The 15,746-nt window shown below is 39.1% G+C and overlaps 1 protein-coding gene across 1 annotated transcript in view; it reads left to right on the plus strand.

Moving 5' to 3' along the window:
- The window catches only part of sphkap (SPHK1 interactor, AKAP domain containing), a 29,427-nt gene that overhangs the window by 1,417 nt on the left and 12,264 nt on the right, over positions 1–15,746 (plus strand). The window contains 2 exon segments of the mRNA XM_061681663.1: positions 668–770; positions 2,846–2,956. Of these exon segments, the coding sequence (XP_061537647.1) occupies positions 668–770; positions 2,846–2,956 (214 nt within the window).

Consider the following 15,746-nt stretch of genomic DNA (forward strand, 5'->3'; position numbering starts at 1 on the left):
TGCTATCGAGGCAGATAATATGGCCTACTAAGTCAAGAGCACATAAGTACTGTAGCCACTCATTTTCTGAGAAGTAATTACTTGTAGTGTTGTACTAAAGTTCGATTTTATTGAGAAAACTATTTTTTCTTTATGTTTACTAATGTACCAAGTATTCTACAGTGTATTATTTAAAACAAAAATGGATTGCAGCCATAGGTCCTAGTTTGTAATGGTGTGGGAACAAAGTAAAACATTGTGTTTTCACAATGGCAATAAAAGCATTTCATTTGCAATTTTACATTTAAAGTAGGCTCAAACATAATTTGATCGCCAATTTATTCACCGTTCTTTGACCTCCAATCATGAATCAGGTTTGAGGTGACGACTTATGACTCATCTGTTGAAAACAGTTCTCATAGGCCAACGTGTCTTTCGTAGAGGTGTGCATGGCCACATTTGACTTGCTCAAAGTACTGTATATACTGTAACTCCAACATGCCTTTCCCGACTTGTTTTTAAAACAAAACTCATTTGAACACAGGTGACGAGCTGTTTGCTGCTCAAGCCGGCGCCAGACAAAAGCTGTCCTTGTGATCCAAGACCGATCAAAAGCGAGCTGCTGAACATTTGACAAGAAGCTACACTGACAAACGGCCCTTTTTGGTTTTTTTTTTTTGTCTTACAGTAACTTCCAGTCATCTGCCATGTTCGAAGACTCTGAGTCTGTGGAGGGAGACGGAGGCAGCACAGAGAGCACAGTGGCCTCTACAATCAGTGCTAGTAAGAAGGTAAGAAAAAAAAGCAACGTCATGGAGAAAAGTAATATATCCTCATATGAGGGGGGGCCCTTTATTTTTCTGCTGCATTGGTCCTTAAAATGTGGAGACCAGTTTCGCTCCAGTTGGTCTGTTTGGGCGCACCTTTTCATTTCTTCCTCGGTGTGCCTGCGACACCCTTGTGTAGTGCAATACGAGTAACTGCCAGACCTTCGTGTCAACCCAGCGGATTTGTCGTCTCCCTCTTTCATGGAGATAGGAGGAGAACTAGAACAGATCATTGGACTGGAGTGAACGCAAGATTGAATTTCCTTTTCAAGCGTGTGTGGATTTAGTTGTGCCTTAGTCCGTACGTTTGTGTGCAGTTACTCAGACTCACTGTGCACATTTGCCTTTAACTCACAGCCTTAAGTGCCTTCCAACTGAATGTTCTGGAAAGACACAAGGTGATGTCTGTCTCACTATTGGGCTGCAGGTTCTGCTGAGCTGTGGCAGCATGCTTTTAATATGCAAATGACTTCATTGAGTTTAGCCTGGTAAGTAATGTCACCATTACCTGGCTAAGGGTCCGCACAGATGGTCTAGTCCGGAGGGTGCAATCATAACGGCGCATGATAAGTCACTAAAAATACACAGTGAGAATGAACAAGGTGTACGTAACAATGGGAGAGACCTTCTGAAATGAAAACAAACAAACAAACAAACAAAAAACTTAGGTGGGCTATATACGCGGACCAATAAAATATTCTCTATTTCAGTTTTTCTTTTCTTTTTTTCTCAGTCAGATTGTTCATCCAGCAATGTAACAAATCTCACACACCTCCAAAATACATTTCTGAATGATTTGAATATCAAAATAAAAGCTACCAGTTCTTCCTCCGCTTTGGCTACACACGTGAATTTCAATACGCTGAAATGATTCATCTGTATTGGAAGGAAAGCTGATGAGCTGTCCCAACACTGATTATACAGTTTAAAATGTTTCACACCCTGGCCAGAACAAGTGAATTGTAAATTGTCCTTGCATATCTTCAGGCTGAGAGAGCACAAGAAAGTGGAAAAAGATTCAATAAATGGTGTACATATGAATGCAAACTATTCACCATTGTTATTTTTTTGTACATGTAAATGTATTCATATCCATAATATTATCAGATAATATGATAATATATATTATCAGACAATATGAAGATCTTGCTAACCAAGGTAGCATTTACATCATTACATTTAGAACATTGGAATATGCCTGTTCATGGCAAGATTATGAACACATTTCTATGTGGGACAATTTTGTTAAACTGGATGAAGCCATGACGATGGAAAAAAATAAAATAAAGCTAAGCATAATAGATATATTTTTTGTCAGGTTTTTTTTTTTTTCTGTTCCATTCAAGAAGTAGAAATCAAATTTGGACAAGCTTGCGCTAAAATTAGCTCATCAGTAAGATGCGTCTAACTTTGGGGATAAAAAAAAATAATAATAAATAAATCTTTTTGTTGCCATTGTTTTTGAAATCACATTTGGATTGGTGTAAATCTGGAAATGACAAAAAAAAAAAAAAAAAAAAAACCTACTATACTTCAAAGGTCCATGTAATGGCGCATGATCAAACGATATTGTTTGTGGAGACAAGCTAGCGGGTGAAACGCAACAGCTACTTTTTCTTTCAGAAGCGTGTATCAAACAGTTAGCCCTTCGCATTAATCAGTAGCCAAAAAGTAGCTCTCAGTTTGAAAAAAGATTAGCGACCCCTATTCTAGCATTGTCAAACGTTGTCACTAGGTGAATCTTAAAAGTATAAAGTCAATTGTCTTCACCAAAGAGCCTATCAGTCAGAAGGACAAAAGCAATTCTTGCCAAAAGCAACATTAACGTGTTTCCCCTCGGTATCTGACAATAAATTACACTCTCTGGTTAGCTGACAGGTTATTGATTGTGGGCTTTGGAGAACCAAAGGAAACCTTAAGGAAAGTTCATTGATCTGGAATACGGTTAAAAATAAATGAGTGACTCCAAAAGTGTGAGTACACATGCGTGTGATATCAGTGCTGTTGTCCCTCAGAGGTGATTGGTCACTGCGTTGCAGGTTCTGTGCAGTAACAGTGTGCTGGACTCGTCAGACTATTGGCTGAGGAATGACAAAGCTTTGTGCAGACTGGGCTTGCTGGACGACAACACAGAGGGCAGCTGCACCATGGTGAGTAGCATACTGTGGATGATGAAACGTGCACCCTTTTGGCAATGTAGATGAACCCTGTCAGTTCTAGGGTAGAATCCTAAACTTCTGGAAAGCCTTGCTTGTCGCATCAAACGACAGTGAGGCAGCAGTTTAAACTATCAACTCCGTTGGCTGTTGGTATAGCTGTTTTTTGTTTTTGTTTGTGTTTTAAATCACAGAGGATTCATGTGATGCCTTTAATTAAAAAATGTCTGAATTTACATCGAGCAGGCACAATCCAACCATTGGCTGCCATGGGCGACTCACATGGGCCGCTACTGATGCGCTTCCTGAAAGGGAACTGTTCACTGGAAATTGGATTAGATAACCTATATTAGTCCCACAGGGAGGGCACAGAAATGTCGGCGGCACGGTGAACGAGTGGTTAGCACATCTGCCTCACAGTGGTGAGGTTGGGGGTTCTCCCCGTGCTTTTGTGTTGTTGTTGTTTTCCAGGTACTCCAACTTTCTCCCATGTTCCAGAAAACATGTAAGGTTTGTTGAAGAGTCTAAATTGTCCGTAGGTGTGAATGTGAGAGTGAATGTTTGTTTGTCTATGCAGTATGGATCCTCCAATTGACTGGTGGCTAGGTGTACCCTTGACCCTAATGAGGTTAATAATTAGTTCTAAGGCTCGCTGAACAATTCTATCTATCTATCTATCTTTTCTAGTCCATTGATTGATTTTGGCCCAACAAACTGATCCAGGGAAACGTGTCGTTTTCTGTTCAGAAAAAATATCATAAAAATTGGGAAGTCACATTTACTTATTATCCAATCAAATTCTTATTATTTCTCATCCTGTGAAATGCAAAATATTGGCGACCCGATGTAGCCGATCAGATCAGTGGAAAGTCTACCCTTCACAATAAACAGCAGTTTGGCAAATAATGAAAAATTCCTCAGAAATGAGGCTTCAAGCTGTTTGATCCCACACCCCGTTATGTTTACTGTCAAACTCAAAACAAAACAAAGATAATTACACGTTGTGTATTTTAAACAACGACATACCTCTGCCTTATGAGTGTCCATTTAGCTTAATACAAACATATATGAAAACTCCATTTACATGCTAATGGTTAGCATCCATAGTTGCAGTTTTAGAAAGCTTGAAGCAACGGATATTTAAACACAAACACGCTCAACACATTTTGACAATGCATATAACAATACTCACAGGCATATTTTTTTTTATCCTCCATGAAAAATTACAATTTTACTGAGTCACAGTAGACTCTGTCACAGCACACTGAATTGAATTTCAGCATTAAATCATGATGCACAAACTGTTTAATTCTTTACATTTTATTTAATTGCCTTATTAATCTATGTTTTTGTAAATTACAATTTTAGAGAGTCCTATTTTTCCTTTTTAAAAACAGAAACATAAAAATGCTTGTTTTTAAGGTGAGGCTGGAACGGATTAATGGCATTTCCATTCATTTCAATGGGGAAAGAAGATTTTGAGTTTTTGTTTTGATTTACAAGCGTGGCCTTGGGACGAATTAAACTTGTTTCTCAAGGCCCCACTGTAATGTTACAAAGCAAAAAAATGAATTAATATAAGCATAACAATACAGAATAAATGAATACAATTGAGTTGCAAACCTTAATGGTTGATTTTACAAAGTAATGGTTTCATAAGATGTAGTAAGAGACTAAATATATCTCAACATAGTGTCATATTTAAGACCGTTTTAACAGAAGACTCAATTTGGTTGGCTTTGTAGGAGGTAAAAGTTGAAATAGCTGTTCAGAGAAAAAGCCGGCTGTCTCGAATGGCATGATATGAAATGTAGTCTCAATAATAATAATAAAAAAAAGATCCACACATCAGCGGTAGCCTGATAATAAGACTGCATTTCATCTCCTCAAGGTGAAATCAAGTGGCTCACCTTTGTCCACAAAATCTCATTCTCTCCTCATTTTTTCTGAAAAGAAGGCCTGAGCTCGCATCTGAACTCATCACAATCTCAGCTTAGTATGTCGCTTTGACTTCCGTTTCTGGTCTTAGGGTCATCACATTTTTCCTTTTTGCATAATGAAAAGGTTCAAGCTTCCGATGCTCACTGAGCGATATTCTCATGACAAAGCCTTGCATGAAGGTGTCTTGAATTGTCAACTGTACAAGCTTAGGGTGATTGCACACTGGTGGTTCTGTTTTCGTAACTCTCATGAATCCAATCAAATTCACCAAAACCTGATCGCCGTGTTTGCTAAAACAACTTTTGTTAGGTCCTATTAATGACATGACTGTCTGCAGAACAAGGTGCCTCAAATGTTGCAGTGCATTTTGCATCTCTGCACTTTGTGCCTAATTCAGTCCATGGTCATTTGTTTTCTTTATAAACGATTCCTTTACACGTGAACGCAAACAGATACAAACCATCCTACCACAGCTTCACAGTGAGAAATTACTCCTCCTACTCTTAACTCTCTGTCGGGCTTTCCACACTTTACAAGACCAATCAGTCAAACCGGGGGCATGCGATTGATGATACCGCCTCTGAGAAGATAGCTTTTCACTCGCAAACTGAACTGTATATGGTAGCAAAAAGATGGCAGAGGGGAAAACACAGAAAAATCTAAGAGATGGAGCGTGAAATGAATTTGAGTGTGGAAACTTAACTGCAAGCTTATTATGAAAATGATGACACTGTTTTCTTTGCAGTGGCACAACATTGCTAACTGTCAATGGATTGCTGTTTAATAATGGATCAAGGCAATCATTGGCACATACAGTAATTGCTTTTCTCACTGTGATTTTGCCTTCGATCTATTTGTAGAAAAGGTGTTCGCACTGAGATCGTATTTTTTTTCTGGAATTACTTTAAATATGAATACAACACTTTCCTATGTGATTTAAACCGTTAGCATCCAGCTGCCGGAGAGTGTGAATGCGAGCCTAGAATGAAAATGTATCATCTTTCAAAAATATGTCCATGTGTTATTTTTGTTTGTCTGTGTAAAAACATTGGCAAGAATTTCTAAAATTCTGTTTGGAGTCTTTTTGTTATGGAATACTGAGTACACACCAGGGGTCACCAACATGTGGGCAACAAGTGGCCGGTTCTAAAAATAGCTCATTAGTAAGATCCGTCTTCAATTTTGGAGGGTTGCTATTCTTAAACAAATGATGATATATTACCACTTACTAGTAATCTGCATCTAACTTTTTGTTGCTATAAACTGGTATAGTTTGAAGGTCAGTACTGTAGCACATGACCAAAACCATAACATTTGTAGAACGAAGTTAACAAGTGCAACCACAACGAGAAGCTGAACCAGAAAATGATTTGCGCAAATATGTTATTCCCGAAATGTGTATCAATCTAGTTGTTTTTCGCATTAATCCGCACAAAAGAAAGTGCGACTCGGGTTCAAAAAGGTTAGTGACCCCTAGTATAGACAATGCATTTGAATGACTCCTGCCCAAGTGAACATATGAAAGTGTCTCTGAATAATTTGTGAATGCAATTACTTCTTTAGTTAGCTTTATTTAATTATGATACCCTGATTAACTCAGATTTGGTGGTATGGATGAACCCTCCAATATTTTTAGTGCTAAAAAATGATTTTTCCTAGCGTCGTGAGTGCTGGAAAGCAAAAAGTGTGAGCTTCATAAAATATGAAAATGTCCAGTTTTATATTTTTCCCTCACCCACCTTTGGCTACATCATGTTGTCACCTTTGATCATTCACTCAAGTTGTACTGCACTGAATCTCATCTCAACCCCGAGACATTTGAAATGAGAGTTTTGACAGTGACAAAGGGTTATGTTTTTTTCCTCTTTTCCAGATAGAAAGTAAACTAATAGCTCCTGCAATTGCATTTTATCTCAATTATGACATGGCATTTGATTATCTAGCATACCCTGTACAAAAGTGAAGTTTTGACTTTTTTTTTTTTTTTTTTTTTCAGTTCTTGTTGTTGGCAGAATTTTCCATTCTTTAACACTGTCCATTGCTCACATTCATTGGCTTGTTGCTCGGAAGCGAGAGGAGAACAATCCATTCATCACTTGGTTCAAGCATGCCTCCACATTATGACCTGACATGTCCTCTCCCTGCCCAGAGAGCAGAATAAATATGCCATCAGCCACAGCTGGAGCGTTGACTTACGACAGGAAGACAAACATTCTTATTTTAAACATGCTCCTCTTTGCCTGTAACCTAGTCTTAACGTCTGCCTTGTGACCTGCTACAAGCCAGTCCAGTAAGATTAGGTGAAACTTTTTCTTTTTTCTTTTTATTTTTTTTTACTGCCACAAACAACTGTATTATGACATATCTTGTCAGCAGCGCAATTTTGCTTCTGAAAAATTTAAGGGCTGACTTGGAGCCAGTCGCAAGAGGACGTATCACCGATGACATAACTGCATCAACCCTGCATTTCCTTGCATCCTGGCCATTTCATCGGACTGTAAAAAATTGGCGCTGCCCTCTCCCATTTTTTAAATGTAATGTTACGCAGTACTGTATTGGCAGATGCATCCAGCTCCCATGCATCTAAGGTGAGTTAATTCAAACGAAACAGGGTTTTTATGCAGTTGCTGACTTCCCCAAAATTGCAGGTACAATAGATTTCTCCTGTGTATCTCAGTAGCATATTTGTTGGTCTAGCATTAACACTTCCAATTCCATCACTTCAAACTTAGTTTTTCAAAACCACCAGTGCAACCCAAAGCATGAAAACCTCTTTGGAATACATCAGTCTTCACCATTTTTACACCTGTCGCTACTGTGACATTGCGTGCAATCTGTTCAATTTAGTCAACAAGCAATTGTTGCTGTATTTGGGATCTTAAGAAAGGATTGCGAAATTAGTCAATCATGCCCAACAATCCCACCAACCACCAGCTCCGGCAATCTGTTAGCGTAAACATGCAATTTAGTTCCCACTATTGGGGATCTTAGTAAATTCGGCCCTAAAGGTTCCACTGTTTTGTTGGGAGTGATCCAGAACTGTGCTGCATCAGATCAAGTGGTTAAATCTCTATAACCATGTCATACCTTTCAGTATGATGCAATACAGTTACAACACTGAAGTAATAACAATAATAAAAATATTATTAGATGAATAGAATTGACAGTGTCACTCATCATCATCTTTGTATAGGCAGATTTTTTAAATCTGATTGAGATGGTGTCATGTAATCAAGCACAATGTAACACATTTTCTTGTGAAGATCATTTTAAAAAAAAAAACATGGTCGCATTTAGCATAGGAAAAACTTTGACAACTGTGTGAGAAAACATCTTAGCACTTCTCCAAATGTGAAAACGGCAAATTTCTAACACCAAGACCCCATTCTACACCCACCACTGTGGGTCTGCACATAACCTGCTGTGTACCCGTTGCATAATTATTATTATTTTTCCCTCTGAAAATGCACACGGCTCTATTAGGACATTGCTGTGGACAAACTGACAGTTGGCATCTTCAAAGAAATTAAGTCGTCGGGCTCCTAAAATTACAATCCTCCAGTGAAGATAAACATTGTCGAACTCAAGACTAACTAACTCAACACTCATCTAATGTTTTAATATATCTAATTATGCATGCTGTATTTGGGGCAGCCAGCACTGTAAGAGCTTACTGATGTTGTATTTAGCTTGAGCAGAGCAAATTACTGACAAGAATGATTGAACTGAGTTCAAAGTATTACTCATTCATGTAGACCGTGGAAAGCTTCAAAAGTAAGCCCCGATAAAATATTCCATTAGAAGGAAATCATTTGTTGCGGTTATGATAACAGCTAGGGTAACTCAACTCAATTACTATTAGTTTACATCAGTTTAAAGCAGTAGTAGCCTACATAATGGCCCCAAGGACCCGGTTGCTCACGAGGAGAAAAACTGAAAAAAAATAAAGTGACGTGAAATAACTCACAAAGTTAAAGCACAGGATCAAATTATTCATATATGAGCACATGTACACGGGTGCAACAGGGGCATGTGTGTTGGAATATTATCACTATTGCTCATAACGCCACCTTGCTCAATAAAAATAAACGACTCAAAATCAGCCACAAATCAGGATCATTGTCTTAATACAGTGTGGTATTATGAAGGGATGGTATATCTAAACTGATGAGGATGAGTGCACTGCAACGTGCATGTGGGCCAACTGGGGACAAGGGGTGGTGAGAGGGCTGCCACACATCTGCACGACTTCATTTGATTGCGGTGACACATGATTAGAGTGCACTTAAGCACAACATGCATTGCCAAATCTAAAATGACCTGATATGTGTGTGTGTATATATCGGATTAGGTCACAGTGTGTGTTTGTGTGTGTCTGTGTGTGCGTCCGTAACTGACTGTTAAAACACATGATGCTGCACTAATGAGGCGCCTTATTTATTTTCAATGCAATACCTGGAGCGCTTCATATTGATGGAGAATGCCATTTTACCTCAAATTTGCAAATCTAGGACACAAAGAATGCAGCGAGGGCATGCAGGAAGAAGAAGAAAGCAAAGAAAATTGGCTGTGACTGTTAAAGCCCATAAATAAATCTGTTTTATGAAAAAAATCCGATGTCAGACGTGGTCTCATCTCATATAATCGTTTTGACCAGCTGCCAATAGTTGCAGTACTGGTTTCAAGTGGTTTATAGATTTATATTTGAGCAAGCAAAATAAGAGCATACATTGCACAAGTGCACACTAAATACAGGAGTCAATTTGAAGCAAAACAGGAGTCACATTAAAAGCAAAAGGGAGACAGACCAGCAGCTGTGTGTGGGAAGATATGAGAGAGAGAGAGTGAGAGAGAGAAGGAACAAATCTATTGTCAAACAAGACTGAAATGTTTAGTGATGGTTTTGTATATGGACCGATGTCTGTGCATATGGAAACTTACGCTTTGTTTGTGGGCATGTGATAAAAGGAAAGAAAACTGGCAGCTAGTCAGTGTGTATGCGTGTAAGATTTTACACAAAAATGGGATTTATGTGTAAATATGCCAGGACAATCAGAACCAGTCTGTGTTTTCCTCAGCTGCGGTGTTCTGGGACACACATACGGTAAACACATGCAGGATGTACGAAAGAATCCGTGCACCACTCAGCCTCATAGCAGGCTCAATTACTTGAGCATTGGCCCAGTTTCTACCAAGCAGTCTCTTTCCATTCATTTTAGTAAGACTGTAAATTGTCCCGAGGTTTTTGACCCGTACCATCTTAATTTTCAGCTCTCCTTTCCTTAGGGTACTCGGTACTATAGTTGCTATGGTTAGCTTCGTAGGATGGTACTTAACACACGGGTGTCCATTGATTTGAAAACAGAACTGTCAAGTCAGTCTTACAAAAATGTATGTTACATGTATGTATGCAAGGAATAACGGCTGTCAATTGGATATGCTGTGGTGCCTTGACTTCCTAATGCCCCAATCTACTAGTTACTAGCTACGAGCTTTCACTTGGTCGATTTCTTTGCTTTGCATTGTAGCCGAAATTTGAATCACGACAAAACTTCAGATACATCGCCGCTCTATTACTTAGCACCGTTCTTGCTCAACGACTCATCATGGGTGCCTGGTCCGTTGCCACATACTCGTTATCTCTATCTGTCCACATTGCAAAGTTGCCTTTTTTGCCCTCATTCTAATTTGTGTTTAACCTTCACTCAACATTTTAATATCACAAATTTACATGGACACGTGGACTACCGTAATTTCTCGTGTATAATGTGCACCCATGTACCCCAAGTTGACCGCACCCCCAAAGTTGACCTCAAAATTCTGGAAAACCCTTCAACCTATGTATAGTGCATTTTTACAATGCATGATTTAGCTTCTACCCATATGATCAAAAAGAAGTATTATCTGTATTTTGCTATTTTTTTCAAATAATTATTCTGAGGTTAAGCACTTTATTTGAACACGCAATCCTTTTTTCAATGTATTTGCTCTTATTTTGAAATTCACAGCCCTACCTTTATTTCGTAAATTAGAAAACACACAGTTGTGCTCATATGTTTGATTACCCCGGCAGAATTTGTAATTCAAATTCTTTAAAGAAAACATGAAGGACCAGGCGAAGCACATTTAATTTTATTTTAATGGGATTTAAATTAAACGGTCAAGCATTTCAGAAAAGCATTATCATTCAACAAAACATAACCATAAAGAAATTAATGATGGTTGTTGTTCAGTCATCAGTTATATTTTTAAAAAATAAAATAAAATATTTCACAAATTCTGCCAGGGTATGTAAACTTATGAGCACAACTGTACATATATGCAGTCGTACGTACCCCTGTCAAATGGGAGTGAAAGTGTAGGCTGCACCTTTCTCATAACCTCTAGGTGGGGGTGGCATTTTGGAATGAAAGAGTACAGATTTTTTTATAACCACTAGATGGCAGCATACATTTTGGAGAAATTACAGTAGTTACATCCATCGCTACTGCATACATTATGACATGCTCACTTCTTAAGTCAGAGACAGTCTGACGCAAATGTTCTTGTTCTTGTCTGGTACGTCTGGTGTCAAAAACTGATAGAATCAGAGCGTCTCCCTTGACATCTCTTATCAACTGGCTCGAGGCCCTCATTCTTTGATGAGGTCAAACATACCCCCACTCCTTCTCCACAGTCAAACATGAATTATTTGCTTCACTTTATCTTCAACTGAGGTGATGAGCTTTTGACAGGCAGAAAAAGGTGTTCATATTAAAGCAGAACTATGGAAATGTCTCCCCAAAAATAGCTGCTTGAAATTTATTGTTGTATGACACTGACTTGTTGTGGGCAGAATGGCAGCTCTTTCATCACTATTCAACACATCAAATATTGCACATACAATAGGGTGAACAGATGAGCTTAATTAAAAAAGGTGTCTTAACATTTTACAGCACTGAAATCTGGCCCTCACTTATAGTGGGGAGACTAAAAGGCCAAGGAGACACTCACTGAATTTTGTAGTAGTTTGTAGTTTTTGTTTTTATGTTTTGGTTCCGTTGGAGAACTTTTCACCCAACACTGTGTATGCTGGCATTGATTTGCCACAACAAACATTTTGCCTTTCACCTTAAAGCATGACTCTATTTTATGCACTAGTTACATTCTGTTCCATCCCTTCAAATTATACACTTATTTTTTGCAGTACAGAGCAGATGTGCAAGCCTCTTACAATTACCACTTGTGCCAGCAGACCCCTGATGTCTGCTGCTGCTTGTACATACATTATGCATTAACATAACAGCTTCAGGAGGGATGGTAGGATGCAAAGTTCCTAAAGCTTTCGAGTCAAATTAAACTCAAGCGCTGGCAAAACCTGTTGCAATATGACCTTTTAACCTCAGTTATTTTTTCTCCTATTCAGTATAATTCAAGGTTGGCAAGGTGAATGAGTGGTTAGCACATTCTCCTCACCGTTCTGATTTTTGGGGTTAAAATCTGGGTTCCGGCCTTTTTTCCGGGTACTCCAGTTTCCTCACATATTCCCGAGTTATGCTAGTTTACACAGGCAGTCGGTGTTGACAATTTAGCAATTTGGTTCGCTATATTTAACGACTTTTTCCTACCCTTCTGGTGACAATTTTTTTAAAAAAAGCAGCTACCGAGTTTAATTCGCACGAGGAAACATACACCATGAGCAGAACCATTTTCATATTGTTTTTCGTATGAAAACAAGAGAGCCTGGTGGAAGGCAACCACAGTCCATTGCGCTGAATCTTGCCAAAAACATGGTGCCCATTTACATGTTGCAAAAGCAGGGATTTCTCAACATATTAAAAACTTTTGGCCCAAGGTATGTGCTTCCAAGTAGGCCTAGGCGATTAATCGAAATTTCTTCTCATGATCATAAAAATGCTATAATCGAAGAAAAACAATTAAAGTGGGGCATTGTGTTTTGTGTATGCAAGTTCCTGTGTTGTAAACGCACCCTGAATGCAACCTGTGTTGCTTGGAGCAAGCGTGTGACGCATATTCTTCTCCTCCTCCCCGAGTGTCCTTTAAGCTGTTTATTGACACCCCAGTTGGAGTTTACTGTAAAAGTAAACACACAACAAAAAGAATTGCACACAATTGCAGATTGAAGCGGCTCAGAAAATGGATGGATGGATGGACAATACACCTATCGTTTTAGACATTGCCAGCTTATGCTAACAGTCAATGGAAAACCCTATTGATGGGCTCGCTGAATATTAGCATTAGCTCACGGGAGGGATTTAACTTCAAATAACGAATATTCACACTGTAGTAACACATACAGACAGACAATGTCACAATACTCACAGGAATATGTTCTTCTTAAACTGTATAAAAACGAGTTTAATAATGTCTCTTTGTGATTTTTTTCTTTTACGCTTTTTAAAATTATTTTTTTTTTCTTTTTTTTAAAGCTTAATGTGGCGGCACGGTGGCCGACTGGTTAGAGCGTCAGCCTCACAGTTCTGAGAATCCCTGTCCCCGCCTGTGTGGAGTTTGCATGTTCTCCCCGTGCCTGCATGGGTTTTCTCCGGACACTCCGGTTTCCTCCCACATCCCAAAAACATGCATAAATTGGAGACTCTAAATTGCCCGTAGGTGTGCATGTGAGTGTGAATGGGTGTCTGTTTGTATGTGCCCTGCGATTGGTTGGCAACCAGTTCAGGGTGTACCCCGCCTCCTGCCCGATGACAGCTGGGATAGGTTCCAGCACGCCCGCGACCCTAGTGAGGAGAAGCGGCTCAGAAAATGGATGGATGGATGGATAGCTTAATGTAAATATGCAGCTCCATGCATGGACCGCACCACACTGCCCCTTAGAGGCCAAGGCACACACAGCAGGAACAGCAGATACACTATGTTTATAGTGTGTACAAAGACACAAACACTTTTTTCAACCCTGACTGTCTTACATGAAATCAGACTAAACATTTTCCTATTTTAGGTCAATTAGAATTACCAACATTTCTATTTGCTAAATGCCAGAATATTGAGAGGATTTGTTTTTAGACAATACAGTCACCCCAGGCAGGCGAATGTTTTTAGCCATGACTGTATTTATTTTTATTTATTGTTTTTAATTTATATTTTTTGAATATAATATTAATTTACTTGTTACTCATTTATTTTCTGGTTGTTCTTTTAAGTTACATTTAAAGATCCCGTATTATGGGTATTTAGACCTCCACAGAGTGACTGTCTAATATGGACTTAGTTGTAAAAGTGTCAATTTCATTTAAAATAAAACACATCGGTTTTGTCATACGTGTGTCCAGAAAAGGCCCCTCTAACAGCTACTTCTGTTTGACCCAGTTTCGCATCCGCTTTGTCCATATTTGGCTAAGACAACCCCCTTTCCTCTGACTGATTGCTTCCGTGTAGAAGACCCACTTGTGAGAACACACGTTTGTTATGTTGACAGCGCTGGCTCGGGAGCTGAAAAGGAAGGTGATGAGGACGTAGATAAGCTCGAGCAATTTGAATGACCTGATTTCAGACCTCTCAGCAGAAAAACTCAGGAATGCGTCGACTTATTTTTACATCTGTAAAGATTTTTTTTTTTAATTTATATTATTTTGTTGTTAGATGTAAGTTAATGCTGGGAGAGAGAAAAAAACGTAACTCTCATAATGTTAAAATAAAATTTATGTGGGGGGGGGGGGGGAATCTGCAAATTTATTTTAAGGCCATAGCACGTAACTGTACATTCTTCATGTTAATTGTCTCGGTTAAAAATGAATAAGATTGCAGGGCTCGAATAACATATTTGGCTTTCTTGTTCAGTCAAGCACCACTTAATAGAAGTGAAAACAATTTCAGAATGCCTGTGAGCATTCCCGCTGTGAGGCAGGATAAATCGAATTATAAAAGGTTTAAAGCAAACTATAGTGTGCATGTGTTAAAGTGTAATTATTTGACGCTATATATTTATTTTTGTACGTCTAGAGAGGAGAGGAGGTGGCTGCAACAGGTGGTGCAGGTGATGGCAGAAGTAAATGAGAGACAGCAGAATTCCACCTGTGCGTGTTTTGCATTGAAAAGACTCCATGACTCACTTCTCTGCAAGTTTGGCAGCACCTAGATGTTAGACACATATAGAAATGTTGTGACTGCGACACAAAAATGGCACAGGCGATTCATGTTGCGCTCACAATTGAGCAACTGGGAGCCCCTTCCCATCTAATTCCTCCTCCACTGCAACTGGAGCTACGCTTCATCCGTTTAGCCACGCACGTACTCGACTATGCCGACATAGATCAGTGGCTGTGTGCTGGAAAATGAAACTGCAGCCGTGTGAACAGTCCCAGGCTCCCCATGCTAACATGACGACTCCATCACAGACCAATAAGGCTGTAGAGAGCCACGTAGGTGGGTAAGATGTGTGACAGAACATGAGAGAAAGAAATGAAAGAAGGTACCACTGACTTACAGAACATTTGTCAGCCATGACAGATAGCAGATGTCTTGTTTAACTGGTCATGTTGCAAAACAAAGTCTTTATTTTTTTGTCAAAAAGAAAAGGCAGAAGCATCAAAGGTTGCTGTAACTTGGCATCCCGCAATCAGATAGATGCATAACGATATCGGTGCCAGCATCTGGCGTGGTGTATAAAAGCACAAGATGGGCGTTAGAAGTGAATGTCAGTTGTAAAACTGTCCTACGTTTCCAGCATTTACAAAAGCTCCATCCCGCCTCAGTTGTGGCTCAGATACTGCCACACAAGTCCGAAAAAAGATGGAAAAATCGAGGCTATAACGAGCATGTAAAAGGAGTCTTGGACTGTGCTGTTTTGCAAACACTAGTGTTGTTGTTTTTATAAGAGCTATAG

Source organism: Phycodurus eques, chromosome 7 (assembly GCF_024500275.1).
Source record: "Phycodurus eques isolate BA_2022a chromosome 7, UOR_Pequ_1.1, whole genome shotgun sequence".
In the NCBI taxonomy this organism is placed as follows: Eukaryota; Metazoa; Chordata; class Actinopteri; order Syngnathiformes; family Syngnathidae; genus Phycodurus; species Phycodurus eques.